This window comes from Schistocerca cancellata, chromosome 4, assembly GCF_023864275.1.
Source record: "Schistocerca cancellata isolate TAMUIC-IGC-003103 chromosome 4, iqSchCanc2.1, whole genome shotgun sequence".
Lineage (NCBI taxonomy): Eukaryota > Metazoa > Arthropoda > Insecta > Orthoptera > Acrididae > Schistocerca > Schistocerca cancellata.
Window position 1 is genome coordinate 247,775,560 of NC_064629.1, and position 20,318 is coordinate 247,795,877.

General features: G+C 40.5%; 1 protein-coding gene across 2 annotated transcripts in view; it reads left to right on the forward strand.

Moving 5' to 3' along the window:
• Positions 1–20,318, forward strand: part of LOC126183675 (Hermansky-Pudlak syndrome 3 protein homolog) — a 175,769-nt gene that overhangs the window by 52,383 nt on the left and 103,068 nt on the right. For both annotated transcript variants that reach the window (XM_049925839.1, XM_049925838.1), the window contains exons 5-6: positions 6,733–7,016; positions 16,658–16,823. In XM_049925839.1, coding sequence (XP_049781796.1) covers positions 6,733–7,016; positions 16,658–16,823 — 450 coding nt within the window. The remainder of the gene's footprint in view (positions 1–6,732; positions 7,017–16,657; positions 16,824–20,318) is intronic.

Here is a 20,318-nt window from a genome sequence, read left to right on the forward strand (position 1 = left end):
TTTCTCACATGATATCATACATACCATGTATGCAGGGCAGCAGGCAATTTCGATATTCCTAGACTTCCAGAAACTATTTGACTTTGTGCCTCGCTGCAGACTGTTAACAAAATTACAAGCATATGGTATATGTTTCCAGATATGTGAGTGGCTCAAAGTCTTTTTGAGTTGTAGAACCCAATACATTGTCCTCAATGGGGAGGGTTCATCACATGCAACAGTATTGTCTTGAGCACCCCATGGAAGTTTGATGAGACCGCTCTTATTCTCAATACAGATAAATGATCTGACGGACATGGTGAACAGCAATTTATGGTTGTTTGTTGATGACACTGGTGTGTCATTGAGTGACTGTAGGAGGATACAAGATTACTTAGACAGAATTTCTAGTTGGTGTGGTGAATGGCAGCTCACTCTAAATGTAGAAAAACAGAAATTAATTTAGATGAGTAGGAAAAAAATCCTGTAATGTTTGAATGCAGCATTAGTAATGTACTGATTGACACAATCATATCAATTAAATAACGAGGCGTAATGTTGCATGGTGATACGCAATGGGATGACTTTGTCAGGTTGGCAGTAGGGAAAGCGAGTGCTCCACTTCATTTTGTTGGGAGAATTTTGGGAAACTGTGGCTCTTATACACTACTGGCCGTTAAAATTGCTACACCAAGAAGAAATGCAGATGATAAATGGGTATTTATTGGACAAATATATTATACTAGAACTGACATGTGATTACATTTTCACGCAATCTAGGTACATAGATCCTGAGAAATCAGTACCCAGAACAACCACCTCTGGCCATAATAACGGCCTCGATACGTCTGGGCAGTGAGTCAAACAGAGCTTGGATGGCGTGTACAGGTACAGCTGCCCATGCAGCTTCAACACGATACCACAGTTCATCAAGAGTAGTGACTGGCATATTGTGATGAGCCAGTTGCTCATCCACCATTGACCAGACGTTTTCAATTGGTGAGAGATCTGGAGAATGTGCTGGCCAGGGCAGCAGTCAAACATTTTCTGTATCCAGGAAGGCCCGTACAGAACCTGCAACATGTGGTCATGCATTGTGTTTTGTTGTTGTGGTCTTCAGTCCTGAGACTGGTTTGATGCAGCTCTCCATGCTACTCTATCCTGTGCAAGCTTCTTCATCTCCCAGTACCTACTGCAACCTACATCCTTCTGAATCTGCTCAGTGTATTCATCTCTTGGTCTCCCCCTACGATTTTTACCCTCCACACTGCCCTCCAATACGAAATTGGTGATCCTTTGATGCCTCAGAACATGTCCTACCAAACGATCCCTTCTTCTGGTCAAGTTGTGCCACAAACTCCTCTTCTCCCCAATCCTATTCAGTACCTCCTCATTAGTTATGCGATCTACCCATCTAATCTTCAGCATTCTTCTGTAGCACCACATTTCGAAAGCTTCTATTCTCTTCTTGTCCAAACTATTTATCGTCCATGTTTCTCTTCCATACATGGCTACACTCCATACAAATACTTTCAGAAATGACTTCCTGACACTTAAATCTATACTCGATGTTAACAAATTTCTCTTCTTCAGAAACGCTTTCCTTGCCATTGCCAGTCTACATTTTATATCCTCTCTACTTTGACCATCATCAGTTATTTTGCTTCCCAAATAGCAAAACTCCTTTACTACTTTAAGTGTCTCATTTCCTAATCTAATACCCTCAACGTGCATTAGCGTGCTGAAATGTAGGGTTTCGCAGGGATCGAATGAAGGGTAGAGCCACGGGTCGTAACACATCTGAAATGTAACATCCACTGTTCAAAGTGCCATCAGTGTGAACAAGAGGTGACCGAGACATGTAACCAATGGCACCCCATACCATCACGCCGGGTGAAACACCAGTATGCGATGATGAATACACACTTCCAATCTGCGTTCACCACGATGTCGCCAAATGCGGGTGAGACCATCATGATGGTGTAAACAGAACCTGGATTCATAAAAAAAAATGACGTTTTGCCATTCGTGCACCCATTTTCGTCGTTGAGTACACCATCGCAGGCGCTCCTGTCTGTGATGCAGTGTCAAGGGTAACCGCAGCCTTGGTCTCCGAGCTGATAGTCCATGCTGCTGCAAACGTTGTCGAACTGTTTCTGCAGATGGTTGTTGTCTTGCAAATGTCCCCATCTGTTGACTCAGGGATTGAGACATGGCTGCACGGTCTGTTACAGCTATGCGGATAAGAAGCCTGTCATCTCGACTGCTAGTGATACGAGGCCATTGGGACCCGGCACGGTATTCCGTATTACCCTCCTGAACCCACTGATTCCATATACTGCTAACAGTCATTGGATCTCGACCAACGCGAGCAGCAATGTCGCGATGCGATAAACCGCAATCGCGATAGGCTACAATCTGACCTTTATCAAAGTCGGAAACGTGATGGTAGGCATTTCTCCCCCTTACATGAGGCATCACAACAACGTTTCACCAGGCAATGCCAGTCAACTGCTGTTTGTGTATGAGAAATCGGTTGGAAACTCTCCTCATGTCAGCACGTTGTGGGTGTCGCCGCCAGTGTCAACCTTGTGTGAATGCTCTGAAAAGCTAATCATTTTCATATCACAGCATCTTCTTACTGTCGGTTAAATTTCACGTCTGTAGCACGTCATCTTCATGGTGTAGCAATTTTAATGGCCAGTAGTGTATGTATAAAGGAGATGTATTGAACACTAGTGTGACCCATTCTTGTGTACTGCTTAAGTGTTTGGGGTCCCTACCAAGTTGGATGAAGAGAAGACATCGAAGGCAATTCAGTGGTGTGCTGCTACGTTTGTTACTGGTACATTCGATCAGCACTTAAGTATTATGGTGATGCTTCTTTGAACTCAGTTGGGAATCTATTGTGGAAAGACAACACTTTTCATGATGTGCTATTGCGGAAATTTTGAGAACCGGCATTTGAGGCTGACTGAAGATTGATTATACTGCCACCAACATACATTTTGCATAAGGAACGTGAAGATAAGATGAGAGAAATTATAACTCATTCAGAGGCATATAGACCGTCATTTTTCCCTCGCTATATTTGTGAGTTGAACAGGAAAGGAAATATCGTATGTGGTACCCTCTGCCATGCTCCATGTAGTGGATTGCAAAGTGTGTATGTAGATGTAACGGTCATTTCTTTGGATTTTACACTGATACGTTGGTGTCTCATATGCGTTGGATGGTGACTTGCATAATCTGAACCCCCCCCCCCCCCCCCCCCACACACACACACCACACACACACAGAGCCACATACCTGGGTAGCAGCATCCGTAGTCCTCATTTGACCCATTTAGGGCATCCCAACAGTTCTCAATCCTATGCTGCAAGGACACTCAAAGTCTCTGTTTTGAGCCTTCTATTCTATTGCGAAATAATAATTTTGTCCAATCAGTTGCAGCATCCTGGGATTTTCTGAGGCAGCTGTTGAAGGTAGCTTTGGAGGATGGCAGGGGCACTTGAAGTACCGAAAGGTGACTGTTGGCATTTGTGCAAGTGAAATGATGTACCTAAAACTAGAACTTTTATCTGTGATGTAGTGGAGTTTGCAAGTAGTGTGTGATCAACATCACTATAATATTTTCCGCCTTTTAGAGTGTAAAACAGATCTTATGAGTGCAGAATGGCGTAGATGTCGACAGTGATTTATGTGCTCACCAAACACTCACTTGATACGTAAAAGCATACTTGCGGCTTAAGACGTAAAGATTATTTACTCATGAATAACAATATTGATTTGGTTACTTTTATCTTCAGTAAAATCTTAGTCAAGACACCTCTGGGTGGTTGTAGCTATGAAAATAGGTATTTAACAAATGCACACAACTTCAAAAGGCAAATATGTGAGGCCAACCTAAGTAGTTAATTTATGCAACAAGAGAAAGCTCTCTGGTATTAACTAAGATACTTCTACACCTGTACGCTGAAAATCACCTTACAATATACGACAGAGAGTTGCTTCTGGTACCACTAACTTCTCCCCCCCCCCCCTCCCCATTCCCTGTTCCATTCACAGATGGTGAGTGGGAAGAGTGTTTGTCAGTAAGCCTCTGTACTAGCTCCAAGTTCTCTGATTTTTCATTGTGGTCATTCTGTGAGCAGTATATGGGAGGAAGTAATATATCTTCCTGGAACATAATATCTCACAATTTCAATAGTGAACCTCTCTTCTGTGATGCACAGCTTTTCTCTTTTAATGTGTGCCACTGGAAAGAAAGGAAAAAGGGAAAGAAAAAGTTTTGGCATGAACGCGACTCGAACCTCAGCAACTTTGTAATATAATTCCCCACAGAATTGCCTCATCTCACTGAGCTAATGAAACAACTCCAGCACAGCACAGAATCCATGCTACCTGTTCTTGGCCACATTGCATGCAGTTACGGCGTTGCCAGAGCCTCATTTTTTAAAATCACATTTCTGTTAAACCTGTTGGCAGGGCTAGGTTTTTCTAGCTACACTGTTGTCATGAACTGGGATGAGGAATCACATGCCAACCACCAAGTGCAGCAATGTTTCTTCACCCTGTGTATTATAAATAGTAATGGTCTTATCACACTTCTTTGGCATAGTCCTGAAATTACCTTTACATGTGTCGATTTTGTCCCATTAAGAGCAACATATTGAATTCCATCTACAAGGAAGCCTTGAATCAAATCAAAATCTCATCCAGTACTTGGTAAACTCGTATTTTGTTCACTAGATGACAGTGCAGAACTGTATGAACTGCCTTTCTGAAGGCCAGGGAAACAGCATCATTATGGATACCTACGGCACTCTGGATCTAATGAATGATGAACGGAGCTAGTTGAGTTTTATAAGATCTCTGTTCTTTCACGTAACACAGATAGCTCATCATGTCCCATTTATTTTCCGTATCCTGAATACTTTCTTCAATATTTGTCATTCTAGCATTCAAATGATGATAGGAGTGTGGAACCATATTACAATTTGTCCACAGTGAAACAATTATGGAAGATAAAATTCATTATTTTGTCCTTCCTTGTGTCATCTTTCTTTTTTGTGCCAGTATGACCACTGAACGGTTCTGCATGTTATTTTGATCTGTTTAAAGAATTCATGTAAGAGCATAAGTTCTTAAATATGTGGGAAAGTTCTGGTAGAATGTAAATAATTAGGGCTAAAGGAGACCTACCACTGAAGTCATTACATTCACACACACAGAAAAAAACTAGCTAGCTTTCAGAAGAAATTCTTTGTTGAGCTAGAGAGAGAGAGAGAGAGAGAGAGAGAGAGAGAGAGAGAGAGAGAGGTGTGTGTGTGTGTGTGTGTGTGTGTGTGTGTGTTGGGCAGGGGGGGGGGGCAGCGCCATGCGCGTGCATGCATGGGTGTATATATAAATAAACAAAAGCACACACACACACACACACACACACACACTCCTGTGTTCTTACATATTGCCAGCTGGATGCACAATGCCAGGATTGCATTTTGGCAGGTGGACTAGTGTCCGCTTAATAGAGATGGAAGAGGCAGGAAGAGGGATTGGGGTGGGTTGCTATTGGCTTGGAGTGAGGTATCAGGTTTGCTAGCTAGGAATCCAGAGAGAGAGGTGACAGGTGCATGGGTACTATAGCTGGTAGGGTGCAGCGCACATGGAAGGTAATGTGGTTTGTGAAGGAGTGGCAAGACAGAGGATGTGTTGCCATCTGCATAGTTCAAAAAAGCTGGTGGTGGAATGAAGCCTCCAGGTGGTCCAGACTGTGAAGCAGCCATTGAAATCAAGCATGTTGTGCTCAGCTGCATGTTGTACAACTGAGTGGTCGACTTTGTTCCTGGCCACAGTTTGGCAGCAGCCATTCATTCTGGCGGACAGCTAGTGGGTTGTCACACCAGCATAAAAAGTTGTACAGTGATTGCAGCAGAGTTGGTACATGACATGGTTGCTGGCAGGGCACAGGTGGCCCTGCCTCTGATGGGATAGGATAAGCCTGTGCCAGGAACAGAGTAGGAAGTGCTGGGTGGGTGGATTGGACATATCTTGCACCTGCATCTTCCACCGGGATGTAATCCCTGTGACCTTGTGTAGGGTGTGTGTGTGTGAAGGAATACCACTTTAGGAGTGGTGAAAGGGATCTTGGGTAGGATGTTCTCATTTCCGGACATGATGATAGGTAATCAATCCCTGGTGAAGGATATGATTCAGCTTTTCCAGTCCAGGAAGTGCTCCCTTGTGTCTGGTTCTTGGTGGTGTTTTTATTCGAGCTTTAATGTATTTATTCTTTATGTGGTAGAATTCACATGAAGATACTTCTGTTGACAATAAGTTATCAACATTGTGCATTTACATTCTGTTTTGTTTCACATGCATAAAATCAGACTACTACTCAGTGAAAGCTACAAAACATACCAGCAGTATATGATCTTTGATGTTGTTAAAGCTTTAATGATGCCTAAAATTGTTTATATTTAATTTTCTGGTATAATGACTCAAAGTAAATTTAACTTGTATGTACAGTCATACATAGTATGTTCTGTTGTCCGGGATACTGAAACTTTGAGAATTTGTATAATTACTTAATTATATGTCTTTGCATACTTGTTAGGTAAGACAGCTCTCTTCTCAAGTGATAGCACCCAAATGACTGGTTATTTTCTGTAAAATACACTCTTCTGCTTTGAAAAAAAATCAATGTTAAGACAATTAGAGATTCAGTTAGTTTTATTCTGTCTCCATTTTCAGGGACCAAGAAAGAAACAGATTCTGAAATTAACTGGGATTCTCTGCTGGAAGCAGAATTCAATAAAAATTTAGCAAAAGGCAGAGATGCTTTTGAAGACAACTGGGTTGAGAAGCTCCACAATAATTCATTTCCTCTTACTATCCACCTGCCAGGAATAACAACTCAGCAGGGTCATTGTTCAACAAATACTTCAACAAATGATGGCACACCATATAGAAACATGCCATTTAAAGTAGCTCCTTTGGAAATGACAATTAATGTGAAGTGTTCATCACCATCTGAGGTATGTGAAAAATAAAATATTATTCTCGGCTATTATGCAGACACTATATCGTGGCAGTTTTATGAACTGTGGTTGCGCAAGATACTGGTAGAGGTAAAGCCTAAACTACCTCTGCCAACTGCAGCAAACAGTTGCACTGTAGCCATCGCCAAATTCTTTGTGTATTCCAGTTTAGTTTGTCTTGTGAATTGCTTGTTTTATGGTGTATGAAGGGATTCAAATGCAACTCTCACCACAACACAAGGAATCAGCGATCCCTATGACCATTAGTATGTCAGTTCTGCTTTTGTGGAAGCACAGAATGCAGATGTAGGCTGGCAGCCGTGCGAGAGAGAGGCAGTCTAACTCATTTGTTTATGGTCGTGGTCGACTGTGTCCCAATATACTATCCGCATAATACTGATGCAAGTAAATTTGTTTTTGGAATGTTGTTCATGAATTTGGTAGTGATAATGAGAGAATGTAAGTGAAAGATAGAGGAACACTATGTGATCAAAAGTATCCAGACACCTGGCTGAAACAAAAGTATCCGGACACCTGGCTGAAACTGACTTACAAGTTCGTGGTGCCCTCCATCAGTAATGTTGGAATTCAATATGGTGTTGTCCCACCCTTAGCCTTGATGACAATTTGCACTCTCGCAGGCATATGTTCAATCAGGTGCTGGAAGGTTTCTTGGGGAATGACAGCCCATTCTTCATGGAGAGCTGCACTGTGGAGAGGTATTGATGTCATTTGGTGAGGTCTGGCATAAAGTTGGCATTCCAAAACATCCAAAAGGTGTTCTATAGGATTCAGGTCAGGATTATGTGCTGGACAGTCCATTACAGGGATGTTATTGTTGTGTAACCACTCCGCCACAGGCCGTGCATTATGAACAGGTGCTCGAACGTGTTGAAAGATGCAGTCGCCATCCCCGAATTGCTCTTCAATAGTGGGAAGCAAGAAGGTGCTTAAAACATCAATGTAGGCCTGTGCTGTGATAGTGCCACGCAAAACAACAAGGAGTACAAGCCCTCTTCCCCCCCCCCCCCCCCCCCCCGCCACCCCCCCATGAAAAGCACAACCACAACATAACACCACTGCCTCCGAATTTTACTGTTGGCACCACATACACTGGCAGATGACATTCACTGGGCATTTGCCATACCCACACCCTGCTATCGGATGGCCACATTGTGTGCCGTGATTTGTCACTCCACACAATGTTTTTCCACTGTTCAGTCATCCAGTGTTTACACTCCTCACACCAAGCGAGGTGTCATTTGGTATTTACTGGCATGATGTGTGGCATATGAACAGGTGCTTGACTGCGAAATCCAAGTTTTCTCACCACCTGCCTAGCTGTAATAGTACTTGCAGTGGATCCTGATGCAGTTTGGAATTTCTGTGTGATGGTCTGGATAGATGTCTGCCTATTACACATTATGACCCTCTTCAACTGTCGGCGGTCTCTGTCAGTCAACAGACAAGGTTGGCCTGTACACTTTTGTGCTGTATGTGTCCCTTCACATTTCCATTTCACTATCACATTAGAAACAGTGGACCTAGGGATATTTAGGACTGTGGAAATCTCGCATACAGACTTATGACACAAGTGACACCCAATCACCTGACTACGTCCGAAGTCCGTGAGTTCCACAGAGCTCCCCATTCTGCTCTCTCATGATGTCTAATGACTACTGAGCTCGCTGATGTGGAGTACCTAGTAGTAGGTGTCAGTAGAATCCACCTAATATGAAAAACATATGTTTTTGGGGGTGTCCGGATACTTTTGATCACATGGTGTATATTTTTCTACAGATATTAAAGGAAAATAGATAAACATGTTTTCAGTTACTTACAAGTATAAGTAATATATAATTATTTCTCATGTTTCTGGAACCAAGCATTCCTTATTTTGTGGTGGAGAGTTAGGTAGAGAAAGGGGAAGAGTAAAAACTTAAAAGAATTTGCAGGGAATCTCACTCAAAACTCTGGGTTGAGGTTAAGAAAGTGGAATAAGCAGTTCTGTAAATTAGTTATACAGAAAACAGATGAAATTAGAAAACCATTAAACTCTTAAGAAATATTGCGAATGAACTGTGAAGATGAGGATTGTTGTGGTACTGCTATGTAAAGCTTGAGGTACTACAGCTTCTCCAGTGGTAGTAAATGTTTGCCATTAGTTGTGGTGCTAGTCCATGGAGGTATGCAAGCCTACACATGCAGTTTACAATCATGAGTAATTGAATTAAAGGTAGGTGTGGTGTCTGGTGTGTTACCTATGATGGAGTAAACACTTCACAAATATCCAGTTAGATCTTGATAAGGTTCCAGAGTGCCTCAAATGTTGATAACTTGTGTTAAATGTTTGGAAATATAAAATTTTGCACTTCACAGAATACAAAAATGTATTATCATTTGACTATAATATCAATGAGTCACATGAAGAATCAGTTAACTTATAAAAATAATGTGATGAATGTTTCTGGAACCAAGCATTCCTTCTTTTGTGGTAGAGAGTAAATAAATATAAATAAATAAATAAATATAAATAAAGTGTAACAGCTTGTGGGGACATGAAATGGAATGATCTAGTGGGTTTAGTCATAGGTAAAATGGGGAAGAAGTGTCAAATTTCAAGGTCGAAAAGATGTCTTCCCCAGGAACTAGAATGTTCTCAACTTTTTATCCCCCAGCCCTATAGGCTAATGGCCCAAAGCTACACTTTACTTAACAAATCTCAGAAATATAGATTTCAGAACACATTTTGCTCAAATTTAATTTTTGTTGAAACTTAATGCAGTAAATTCATTAATACTTGAGATGTACTAAGCAAAATGTTGTAAATGATATTAAGGTTGAATAAAACTGTTTAAAAGTTTATACCATGTTTTGCCACTTCAAGGAGTATTAATGGGACACTGTTTTTGTTGGTATCCTACTCAGTAGTTCTGATTTTTGTTTTCTCTTTCAGATGTGTAATTTTTAGGTTCAACCCAACATTTTTGGAATATGACATGTCTTGTGAAAGCTTTCTGGCATTATACTCCACAACTTGTTAGTTTCCCTAGATTTGTTCTTATGAGGGGATAATTTTTATATCGTTGAATCAAAGATGTGACATTCATATTCAGTTATATTCCATTTGGAATGGAATATTTTCCAAAAATTGAATATTTTAGGCATTATTCTAATTGTCACTTTTTGCAGTTTGAAGATTTTAATTGCATTACTTGACTGATGTAACATTTCTATTCCATAGTTCATGATAAGTTAAAATATGAGAAATACACCATTCTCATAACATCATCTGCTGCTAGTGGTTTAATGTTTTGAGAATAAATGTGGCTGAATTTAGTTTGCTAGGTGTGGTAGCAATGTGGTGTTCCCACAGTAAGTGGTGAGTCCTAATAATTTTGTGTTTTGAACTACATTTATACCCAGTATTTGTTAAGCATTGAAACGGTTCTTGATTCACTTTGTAGGAAGTACCAGAAACTAGTTATATGTGGTGACTTCAATATAAATTTTGTATATGATGGTGCAAGAAAAAGGATGTTGGTAGATCTCCTAAATTCATATCATCTGATGCAGACTGTGTTTTTTTCAGCTAGGGTGTAGGTGAACAGTAGCACAGCCATAGACAATATTTTTATTCATTCTTCATTATTAGATGGGCATTCTGTTAGTAAAAGCATGAATGGCCTTTCAGACCATGATGCACAAATTTTAACACTAAAAGGCTTTTGTACTCAAACCAATGTCATATTTAATTACAAACTATGTAAGAAAGTTAATCCAACAGCAATAGAGAGTTTTTTAAACCTTGTCGAGGAACAAGAGTGGCAGGATGTTTATAGTGCCAATAACATAGATGATAAATATAATGATTTCCTTAACACATTTACCATGCTCTTTGAGAGTTGCTTTCCATTAAAATGTTCTAAATGGGGTACTAGCAGTTATAGGCAGCCAGGGTGGCTGACTAGTGGGATAAGGATATCTTGTACAACAAAGTGGAAATTATATCAAAATGTTAGAAGTAGTCACAATCAAGCTACAGTAGCCCATTACAAACAGTATTGGAAGGTTCTTAAAAATGTTGTTAGGAATGCAAAGAGTTTGTGGTATGTAAAAAAATAGTTAATTCACATGATAAAATTAAAACCATATGGTCAGTTGTGAAGGAAGTGTCTGGTCAGCAGCACAAGGTCGATGATATAAAGTCAGTTTACAGTAAAAATATTTCTGTTATTGATAAATCAGATATATGTACGGTATTTAACAATCATTTTCTGAGCATTGCTGGTGAATTAAATAAAAATGTAGTTTCTACAGGAAATCATATAACTTTCTTGGCAAATGCCTTTCCGAGGTTGATGTCTGAAATACTCCTCTGTGATACAGACAAGAGGGAGATTGAGTCAATGATTAAATCACTGAAGATTGAGGACTCTCATGGTTATGATGGAGTGTCTAGCAGAATATTAAAGTACTGTGCTACACATGTTAGCCCTGTATTTAGCCATATTTGTAATTTTTCCTTTAGGTATGGTCAGTTTCCTGAGTGATTAAAGTACTCAGTAGTAAAGCTGCTTTATAAAAAGGGAGAAAGGGATAATGTAGATAATTTTAGACCTATTTCTATGCCATCAGTGTTTGCAAAAGTTATTGAAAAGGCTGTGTGTGTAAGGATAATTGATTATTTTATATCACACGATTTGCTATCATATGTACAGTTCGGCTTTAGAAGTTGTTTAACAACTGAAAATGCTATATTCTCTTTTCTCTGTGAGGCACTGGATGGGCTAAACAAAAGGTTTTGAACGCTTGGCATATTTTTTTATTTAACTAAGGCATATGATTGTGTTGATCACAAAATATTGCTCCAGAAGTTGGACCATTATGGAATACGGGGAGTAGCTCACAATTGGGCCAAATAGTGCAGTTCATGGCTTGTAGAAAATAAACTAACACCAAATCACAGCAAGACTCAGTTTTTACAGTTTCTAACACACAATTCAACAAAACCTGACGTTTTAATCTCACAGAACGGACATATGATTAGTGAAACTGAACAGTTCAAATTCCTAGGTGTTCAGATAGATAGTAAGCTGTTGTGGAAAGCCCACATTCAGGATCTTGTTCAAAGACTTAATACTGCCATTTTCACTATTCGAATGGTATCGAAAGTGAGTGATACTTCGACACGTAAATTAGTCTACTTCGCTTATTTTCATTCACTTATGTCGTATGGTATTATGTTTTGGGGTAACTCTTCCCATTCTAGAAGGATATTTTTGGGTCAGAAATGGTCGGTTCGTGCAATAAGTGGTGTGAGTTCACGAACCTCTAGTCGACCTCTGTTCACGAGTCTGGGTATTTTGACATTGGCCTCTCAATATGTATATTCCTTATTGTCGTTTCTTGTTACCAATATTAGTTTATTTCCAGAAATCAAACCTCCATTTGGATCAGACTTCCTTAACTCTTGTGCAAAAAGGTGTGCGTTATACTGCTACATCCATTTTCAATAAGCTACCACTCAAATTCAAAAATCTTAGCAGTAATCCACGCGCTTTCAAATCAAAACTGAAGGGTTTCCTCATGGGCCACTCCTTCTATTCTGTTGAAGAGTTCGCTGAAAAATTAAGCTGATTCTTATTGTATTGTTGATTGCGTTTACTTAAACTTATGGAGTGACTTTTTTGGGTTCTTGAACATTTATTTTCATCTGTCATTACTTTTATGTTGTAATTTCATTTATTGACATGTTACATGACATTGGAGATTTGCTCCTCAATTTGGTCCTATGGAACTCGATGTGTAAATATAAATATATAAAAACCACCAGTGATGATTCTCTTATCTCATTTGTGAAAAACTCTTCACATACTGCAAGGCAAAGGTCTTTCTGGTCTTGACTCATGATGCATTCCAAGATGTTGTGTCAGGATTTCATGACTTGATCCAACTGAAATGTTACATTGTTCTGCAATCTCTCTGACGGTCATTCTTCAATTGCCATGCACAGTTTCATTGACTTTCCTGAAATGAGCATCATTGGTAGACGTGGCAGGGTATCCTGAAAGAGGGTCATCCTTAACTTCTGTCCAGCCACTTTTAAACTGTGTAAACCATTTGTAACACCAAGTATGGCTTAAGTACTCATCACCATAGGCTTTCTGCGCCATATGGTGTATCTCTGTACAGGTTTTCTTGAGTTTCACCCAATATTTAATGCAGACACGTTGCCCCTCTAACTCTGCCATCTCGAAAATCGCAGACTGTGCGACACAATGTTCTACTCAATATAGCACTGAGCAGTAACTAACCAACATACAACAATGAAACTTTCTGCAGTTACACATTAAAAACAGGCATGTGCAGGAATGCCAACCGCATGTCACTCCAACACACCATAGGTATGAAATTACTAATGTTTCAGACTCTTTTGAACAGACCTCGTATATCTTGATTTGGAGAAATCTGCTGCTAGAATCAACACATGCAAGCAATAACCTCACTGCCATAGATAGTAACAGATGATAGCTAAGCCATAGTGAAGCTGCTCACTTGCCAGTTTCGTGCAGGGCAAAAACCATTCAGAAAGGCTTCTTACTATGGGGTACATACGTCAATGTCCCACTGCTGTCTACACATCATCTTTCACATAGATTAGAATGGTCACAGAAACACTGCCATTGGATGCTTGAACCATGTTTATTAATGACCTTGCAGACAATATTGGTAATTACGTCAGATTTTTCTCAGATGATGTTATTATCTATAATGAACTGCTGTCTGAAAAAAACAGCAAAAACTTTCAGTCAGGTCTCGATAAGATTTCAAAGTGTTACAAAGGTTAGCGACATACTTTAAATGTTCAGAAATGCAAATATGTGCATTCCACAAAGTGTAAAATGTGGCGTCCTATGACTACATTATCAATGAGTCACAGTTGCAGTCAATCCTCTCATAAAAGTACCTAGTTGCAATAATTTGTGAAGATGCAAATTGGAATGATCTCTTAGTCTCAGTCATAGATAAAACAGGTTGCAGACTTTGGTTCACTTGTAGAATACTACAGAAATGCAATCACTCTACATAGGAAAACGCTTACAGAACACTCATATGATCTATCCTAGAATATTACTCAGATGTGTTGGACCTCTATGAAATAGGACCAATAGGAGATATTGAACATATAAAAAGAAGGGCAGCACAAATAGTCAACTTTTGTTTGATCCGTGGGGGTACATCACAGAGAAATTGGAAAACTGAACTGGCAGGTAAGATGACACATACTAGCCTGTGAAAGCCTACTTATAAAGTGTGTAGAGCCAGCTGTAAGTGAGGAATCTATGAATATACTAGAAACCTCTAAGAATCACTCCCATAGCAATCTTGAAGACAAGAGTGGACTAATTACAGCATGCACAGAAGTGTTTAAGCAGTCATTTTTCCCTCGCTCCATACGTGAATGGGGTGAGAAGAAGACATAATTGGTACAAAGGGAAGTATGCTCTGTCAGGAATTTCACAGTGGTTTACAGAGTATGGATATTGGTATAGAATCAAAATCTATTGTTTTTGTATCTAAATCCGGTGGCAATACTAGCATTATAACTGACTTAGGCAGCATAGTATGTATCACAGTCCGCACTATATTTTAGTTACTCTTGTGTTTTGCTGTAACCATAATATATTTCCATTACTTGATGCAGAAATATTTCCATAGTATAGTCTGGCAACCATTCAGATTTGGCACAGCTTTGAGATATAGAAAGGTCTTGATCACACAATCCTTTCTTTAGCGTTATGTGTTTTAAAATTTTGTCGTCAGACTGAAGCTGTGGAATGAAGTGTACAATAAATTAATGATAGAAAATATACGTAAGTGTGCAACGAAGTATTGCAATATACAGAGATTTCAGATAGTATTGTACTTACATAAAAATCAAACTTTAATGCAAAGCTCATGAAAGTGAGCACATAGACTGAATACAATACAAATCTTATCTCGCGTAGGCATATTTGACAGTGCCAAGTATTTGAATAGAACCAGTGTCAAACTGAGAGTGGCAGTTGAACTATCAAAGAGGTAAACAAAGGCCAGTAGGTGGTGCTAGCATTGATCATAGAAAGCAGATCAAAGAGTAACTTTACAAACTAATATACACTAAAATTAAGTGCATGTCAGCACCTCATGAACAAATTTGACAAAAACATTTATGCTAGGCCTACTTTTATGGAAGAAAAACTCATACCAACAGCATGAAAAGTGCATTGTTAGGTAACATCATAAAAAATGTTAGAGAGGTAGTTTTTAGTCAATAGCCAAAACAGAAGAAAATTGCTATAACTTGTATGGTACAATATAAACATAGAACAAATATGAGTAATAAAGAAATATTGTAATATTTTATTTCAAGTTTTTGACACTCATCGAGGCTTCCCTAAATGGTTATATTCTATGTCATCCAGTGGTTGTTTGACTAGTGTAATGATTACAGTTGGTCATACTCATGAACATTTCTTTTTGTGATGGTTGTAAACTGATAACAGCTGGAATATTACACAGTCTAATACTAAGTTAAAGAGTACATATTAAAAAAAAGGGAAAACAATGTCACCTTTTATCATTTCATTTCAAGTTATTGCCACCAATATGGGCTCACATAAATGATTCTTTTATGTCATTTATTACAAATTCGTCTATTGTAATTTGACTGCACTTTGTGATACTTATGTACATTGTATTTTGTGATGGTTGTGAAGTTATTCCTTCACACTTATATTTTATTTATTACTCATATCTATGTTATGTTTATGTTGTACCATACCAGTTATTAGTCACAATTGTCCCCTGTTTTCATTATTGACTAAAGACTACTTCTGTGACATTTCTTACAATGAAACTTCCTGGCAGATGAAAACTGTGTACCGGACCGAGACTCGAGCTCAGGACCTTTGCCTTTCGTGGGCAAGTGCTCTACCACTGAGCTACCCAAGCACGACTCACGCCCCATCCTCACAGCTTTACTTCTGCGAGTACCTCGTCTCCTACCTTCCAAAGTTTCATATCAGTGCACACTCCGCTGTAGAGTGAAAATTTCATTCTAGATTTCTTACAATGTTACGTAATAATGCACTTTTCATGCTGTTATTATGAGATTCTCTTTCATAAAAATAGCATAAATATTTTAGTCAAATTCGTTCATGAGGTGCTGACATGTACTTCATTGCAGTGTGTATAGTCACTCTTTGACTTGCTTTCTGTGGTCAATGTTAACACCAACTACTGGCCTTTGTTTACCTCTTTGATAGTTCAGTCACTACACTCAGTTTGGTACTGATTGTATTTGAATACACTGCACTGTCAAACATGTGTACATGCGATGAGATTTGTATTTTATTCGGTCTATGTGCTCACTTTCATGAGCTTTGTACTAAAGTTTGATTTTTATGTAAGTACAATACTATTTGAAATCTCCGTATATTGCAATACTTAGATACACTCTTATGTTTATTTTCTATCATTAATTTATTGTACACTTCTTTCCACAGCTTCAGTCTGACAATGAAATTTTGAAACGCATAACACCTATTATTCAAAGTTGTATTTGACTTGCATTTATTTCTATGGTGTTTCAGGGCCCTTCTGAGGAAACTAGTGTTACAAATCTGCTACAACTTCAGCTATATTCACCAGAAGCTGGAGATTCAAATATGGGTGTACTTGTTGGTCCTGAAGAATTTCGTTGTTTAGTGGTGAAGCCAATGTACCTCAGACAAGCTAAACCCCTCCAAAACCAAAAATGTGAGTTGTTTTCGATTCCTCTTTCAATTTTCACCCACCTTCCCCAAACATAACATAGATATGAGTAATAAATAAAATATAAGTGTGAAGGAATAACTTCACAACCATCACAAAATACAATGTACAGAAGTATCACATAATGGAGGTGTGTGTGTGAGAGAGAGAGAGAGAGAGAGAGAGAGTGTATGTGTGTGTGTGTTTGTGTGTGTGTGGGCATGGGCGCACGCGTGCATGCAAGTTTTCCACTGCGTATCTGCGTATGAAAGTATTATTTGTGTAAAATTTGTGTGGGTGGTGGGACGGAATGGGTGGGGGTCATTTATGTAACTTCTTATACTTGTTTCCTGTACGATAACCTTTAACTTCACAAATTTGCTGTATGATACTTCTGAGACTTACCATATCGCAATGCACATTTCTGCATGCATAAATTCTTTGCAAATATTCAGAAAATTAGATCTGGACTTCTGTTCCACATTGGATTGTAAGGTGATTTCTAATTAGTTCTTTAATAGGCCCCATTTTCAGTACAATGAGTGATTTTCTGGGCTACTTTTGTGTGGATCTCATTCTTTTCTGTAATTATTTTAACATGTACATCATTGGACAAGCCCAACAGGACAGACACCACACATATATACAGTATATCTGTATGCGTGACTACCTTGACAACTTCAGTGCAAGTGCACAACAGGGTCTGTGCCTCTTGTGGGGATACATGACTTGCTGCAAGCAAGTAGGAGAATGGACAGTGGACTCTACTAGTGTTTGAGAATTTTGGCTGAACAGGAGCTCTGTCCAGATGACCAAGTTGGTTAAGGCAACCGTTTGCATTAAGTAGGAGATCCAGGTTTGAGTCCCGGTCCAGCACAAATTTTCAACTTTCACCGTTGTGGCTGGAGAAGGTCTCTCCTTTGAAACTTAATCAAATGCCCCAAATATCTTTTATAAATTCCTGTGGTTGATGAAATTCCAATGGGGAAGCAATTAAACTTGTAAAGTCAAAGAGGGTGTTGAGCACTAAAAACACTGAGAAGCATAGTCCATTGCCAACTACAGATATACCTCAATGTGTGATAAACACTAGTCCATAGACAACTTCACCAACAACTCTTCCAGACATGGGAGGTGATACAAATAGCACATTTTGACCGTCTATTTAAAATCGCCGCAAGGGTGCGTGGTACCATTTGGCTTCTGAATCACCACCAAAGAGCTGACTAGATGAAATAGGAGAAACAGGAATGCCTGCAAGCGCTGCAACTTACCCTTAACCTCGTCAAACATGCAAAGGGGATGGGGTGGGGGTGTTAAATTTAGGAATTGCTGATGGCTCAAGGGAGACAAGGTTCTCAACATTTTCTGCCCGACCCAAGGTGTTACCAAACAGCTGGCCATATGACTCAAGTAAAGAGTCCAAATCTTGAAAGAAGACCAAATGGGGCACTAAATGGACTTTGTTAACAATCTGGAAACAAAAAACGAAAATTGGGTGTAACTCAAAAATATTTTGCGCATGTGATGAATTAACCACTAGCAATGTGATCTATCTATCCACGTTTTTATAATGTGCTGAGATGGAGGATTACCCACTCAATGGAATACACTGTTTGCTAGAAGATACATCTTGACGTAGTGACCATTGCAATGCAGGACAGTGCGAGAGCCTGTACGTGCCTAAGTTAACCAGGTGGACCTTTGCTGAAACTCAATTGGTCACACATTGACTACCAACGTATGCTGGGATGATGCTTTTGGGGTATCAGTGACAGCCTCTGAGTCCAAGAAAAACACTGGGACATCTGACCCAACCTTCCTGTGGCTTGCCAACTGCCACAAACTGATTCCAAATGGCCTACTATTTGGTAAGTTCCACACATGGCATCTACATATGGGCAGTCCTGTCAAATATGCACCACATGACAATCAGGGCGGGACAACAGACTTGCCCATTGAGTGGAAACAGAAGCAAAAGGAGAGTGACACTGAGAAACATCGTGTGTGGGGATCACAACTCCTTGACTTACTTGTACCTGCCAAGCTCGCTGTGAGTCAGGGTCAGACAAGGAAAATGCCTTAGTTTGGATCTCCGGGTGTGGTGCTAAATGGACAATCACATACCGAAGTTGGCACATGAGGTAGCTCACTGGGGACATGCAAACCAACACTTGTGCAAGAGACCTGGCAGGGTGGCGATCCAGGCTCATATTTGTAGTGCTGGTTAAACTGCAACTGTGCCACCACCACATAGATTTGATGGCCAGAATACTGCACGAGTAACTGTCAGAGTTCCTCAAAGTTAAGTTTCTTGGGCTCGGTGGAGGGTTTTCAGATTTCACAACCTTGCACTGCTGGACAGTAACAAGGCAGCCTTATCCACTAGATCAACAACACAAATTTTCTATAGTATGGCAAGAACTGGTGCTGTTAATGTCACACCTTTCTGAAGACTCATCGAAACTGACTCATCTGCAGCTGTCTGACTTTCCACTAGCACCATGTGACAGCAGATCACCCAAATTCTGTATGAGCAGCTGCTGCAGCTGTGCCTGCTGCGTTTAATGCTGCTCCAGTTGTGGCTTCAGTAGTGGACTGACAAGACAGCCAGTCCACAGTGACGGGCAACCGAAAGGCACGCGTACACACACACCGACTGGCGTGAATTCTGGAACAGGAAATGTAATTAATGCTATAATGAAAAGTACGTAGCTAAGTTAATACTCAACTTTTAATTCCATCATTGTGGTAAATCGCTATTGACGATACAAGTGAGACTCTCTCCAGATATGGTTAATGGCGCCTTGCTAGGTCGTAGTCATGGACTTAGCTGAAGGCTATTCTAACTGTCTCTCGGCAAATGAGAGAAAGGCTTCGTCAGTGTAGTCGCTAGCAAAGTCGTCGTACAACTGGGGTGAGTGCTAGTCCGCCTCTCTAGACCTGCCATGTGGTGGCGCTAGGTCTGCAATTACTGACAGTGGCGACACGCGGGTCCGACATGTACTAATGGACCGCGGCCGATTTAAAGCTACCACCTAGCAAGTGTGGTGTCTGGCGGTGACACCACATTCCTCCCCTGCAAATTGGCGAACGGTCGTGTTATAAGGCTTCCGCCCGCCGTGGGGAGGGCCCCATGTTGACGTATGCGATGAGGTGGGGAGCCTAACAACAGGCGAGGCTGTGCCACCCGCACCTGGCCATTCGGTCTGAGGGGAGCTAGGAAACACCTGGAAACCTAGTCCAGGGTGCACGTCAACATGTGGCGTATGCGCCCGTAATGAGACAGGAGGGGCCGAAGGGTCGACCTCCATTGCGTCGGGCTATCCGACGCGCGATGACGCCATGTGGTCCGGAGCGGGCAAGAGTTCCATGGCGGATGACAGCTGGTCACGGGAAGCGATCGGCGGTGCGTGACCCAGGGAGGCGGTTGGCGGCTGCAGCGAAGCGTCCACTGCGGGCGGCGCCGGCGGGAGAACAGGCGCCGGCGGCGGCGGCGCG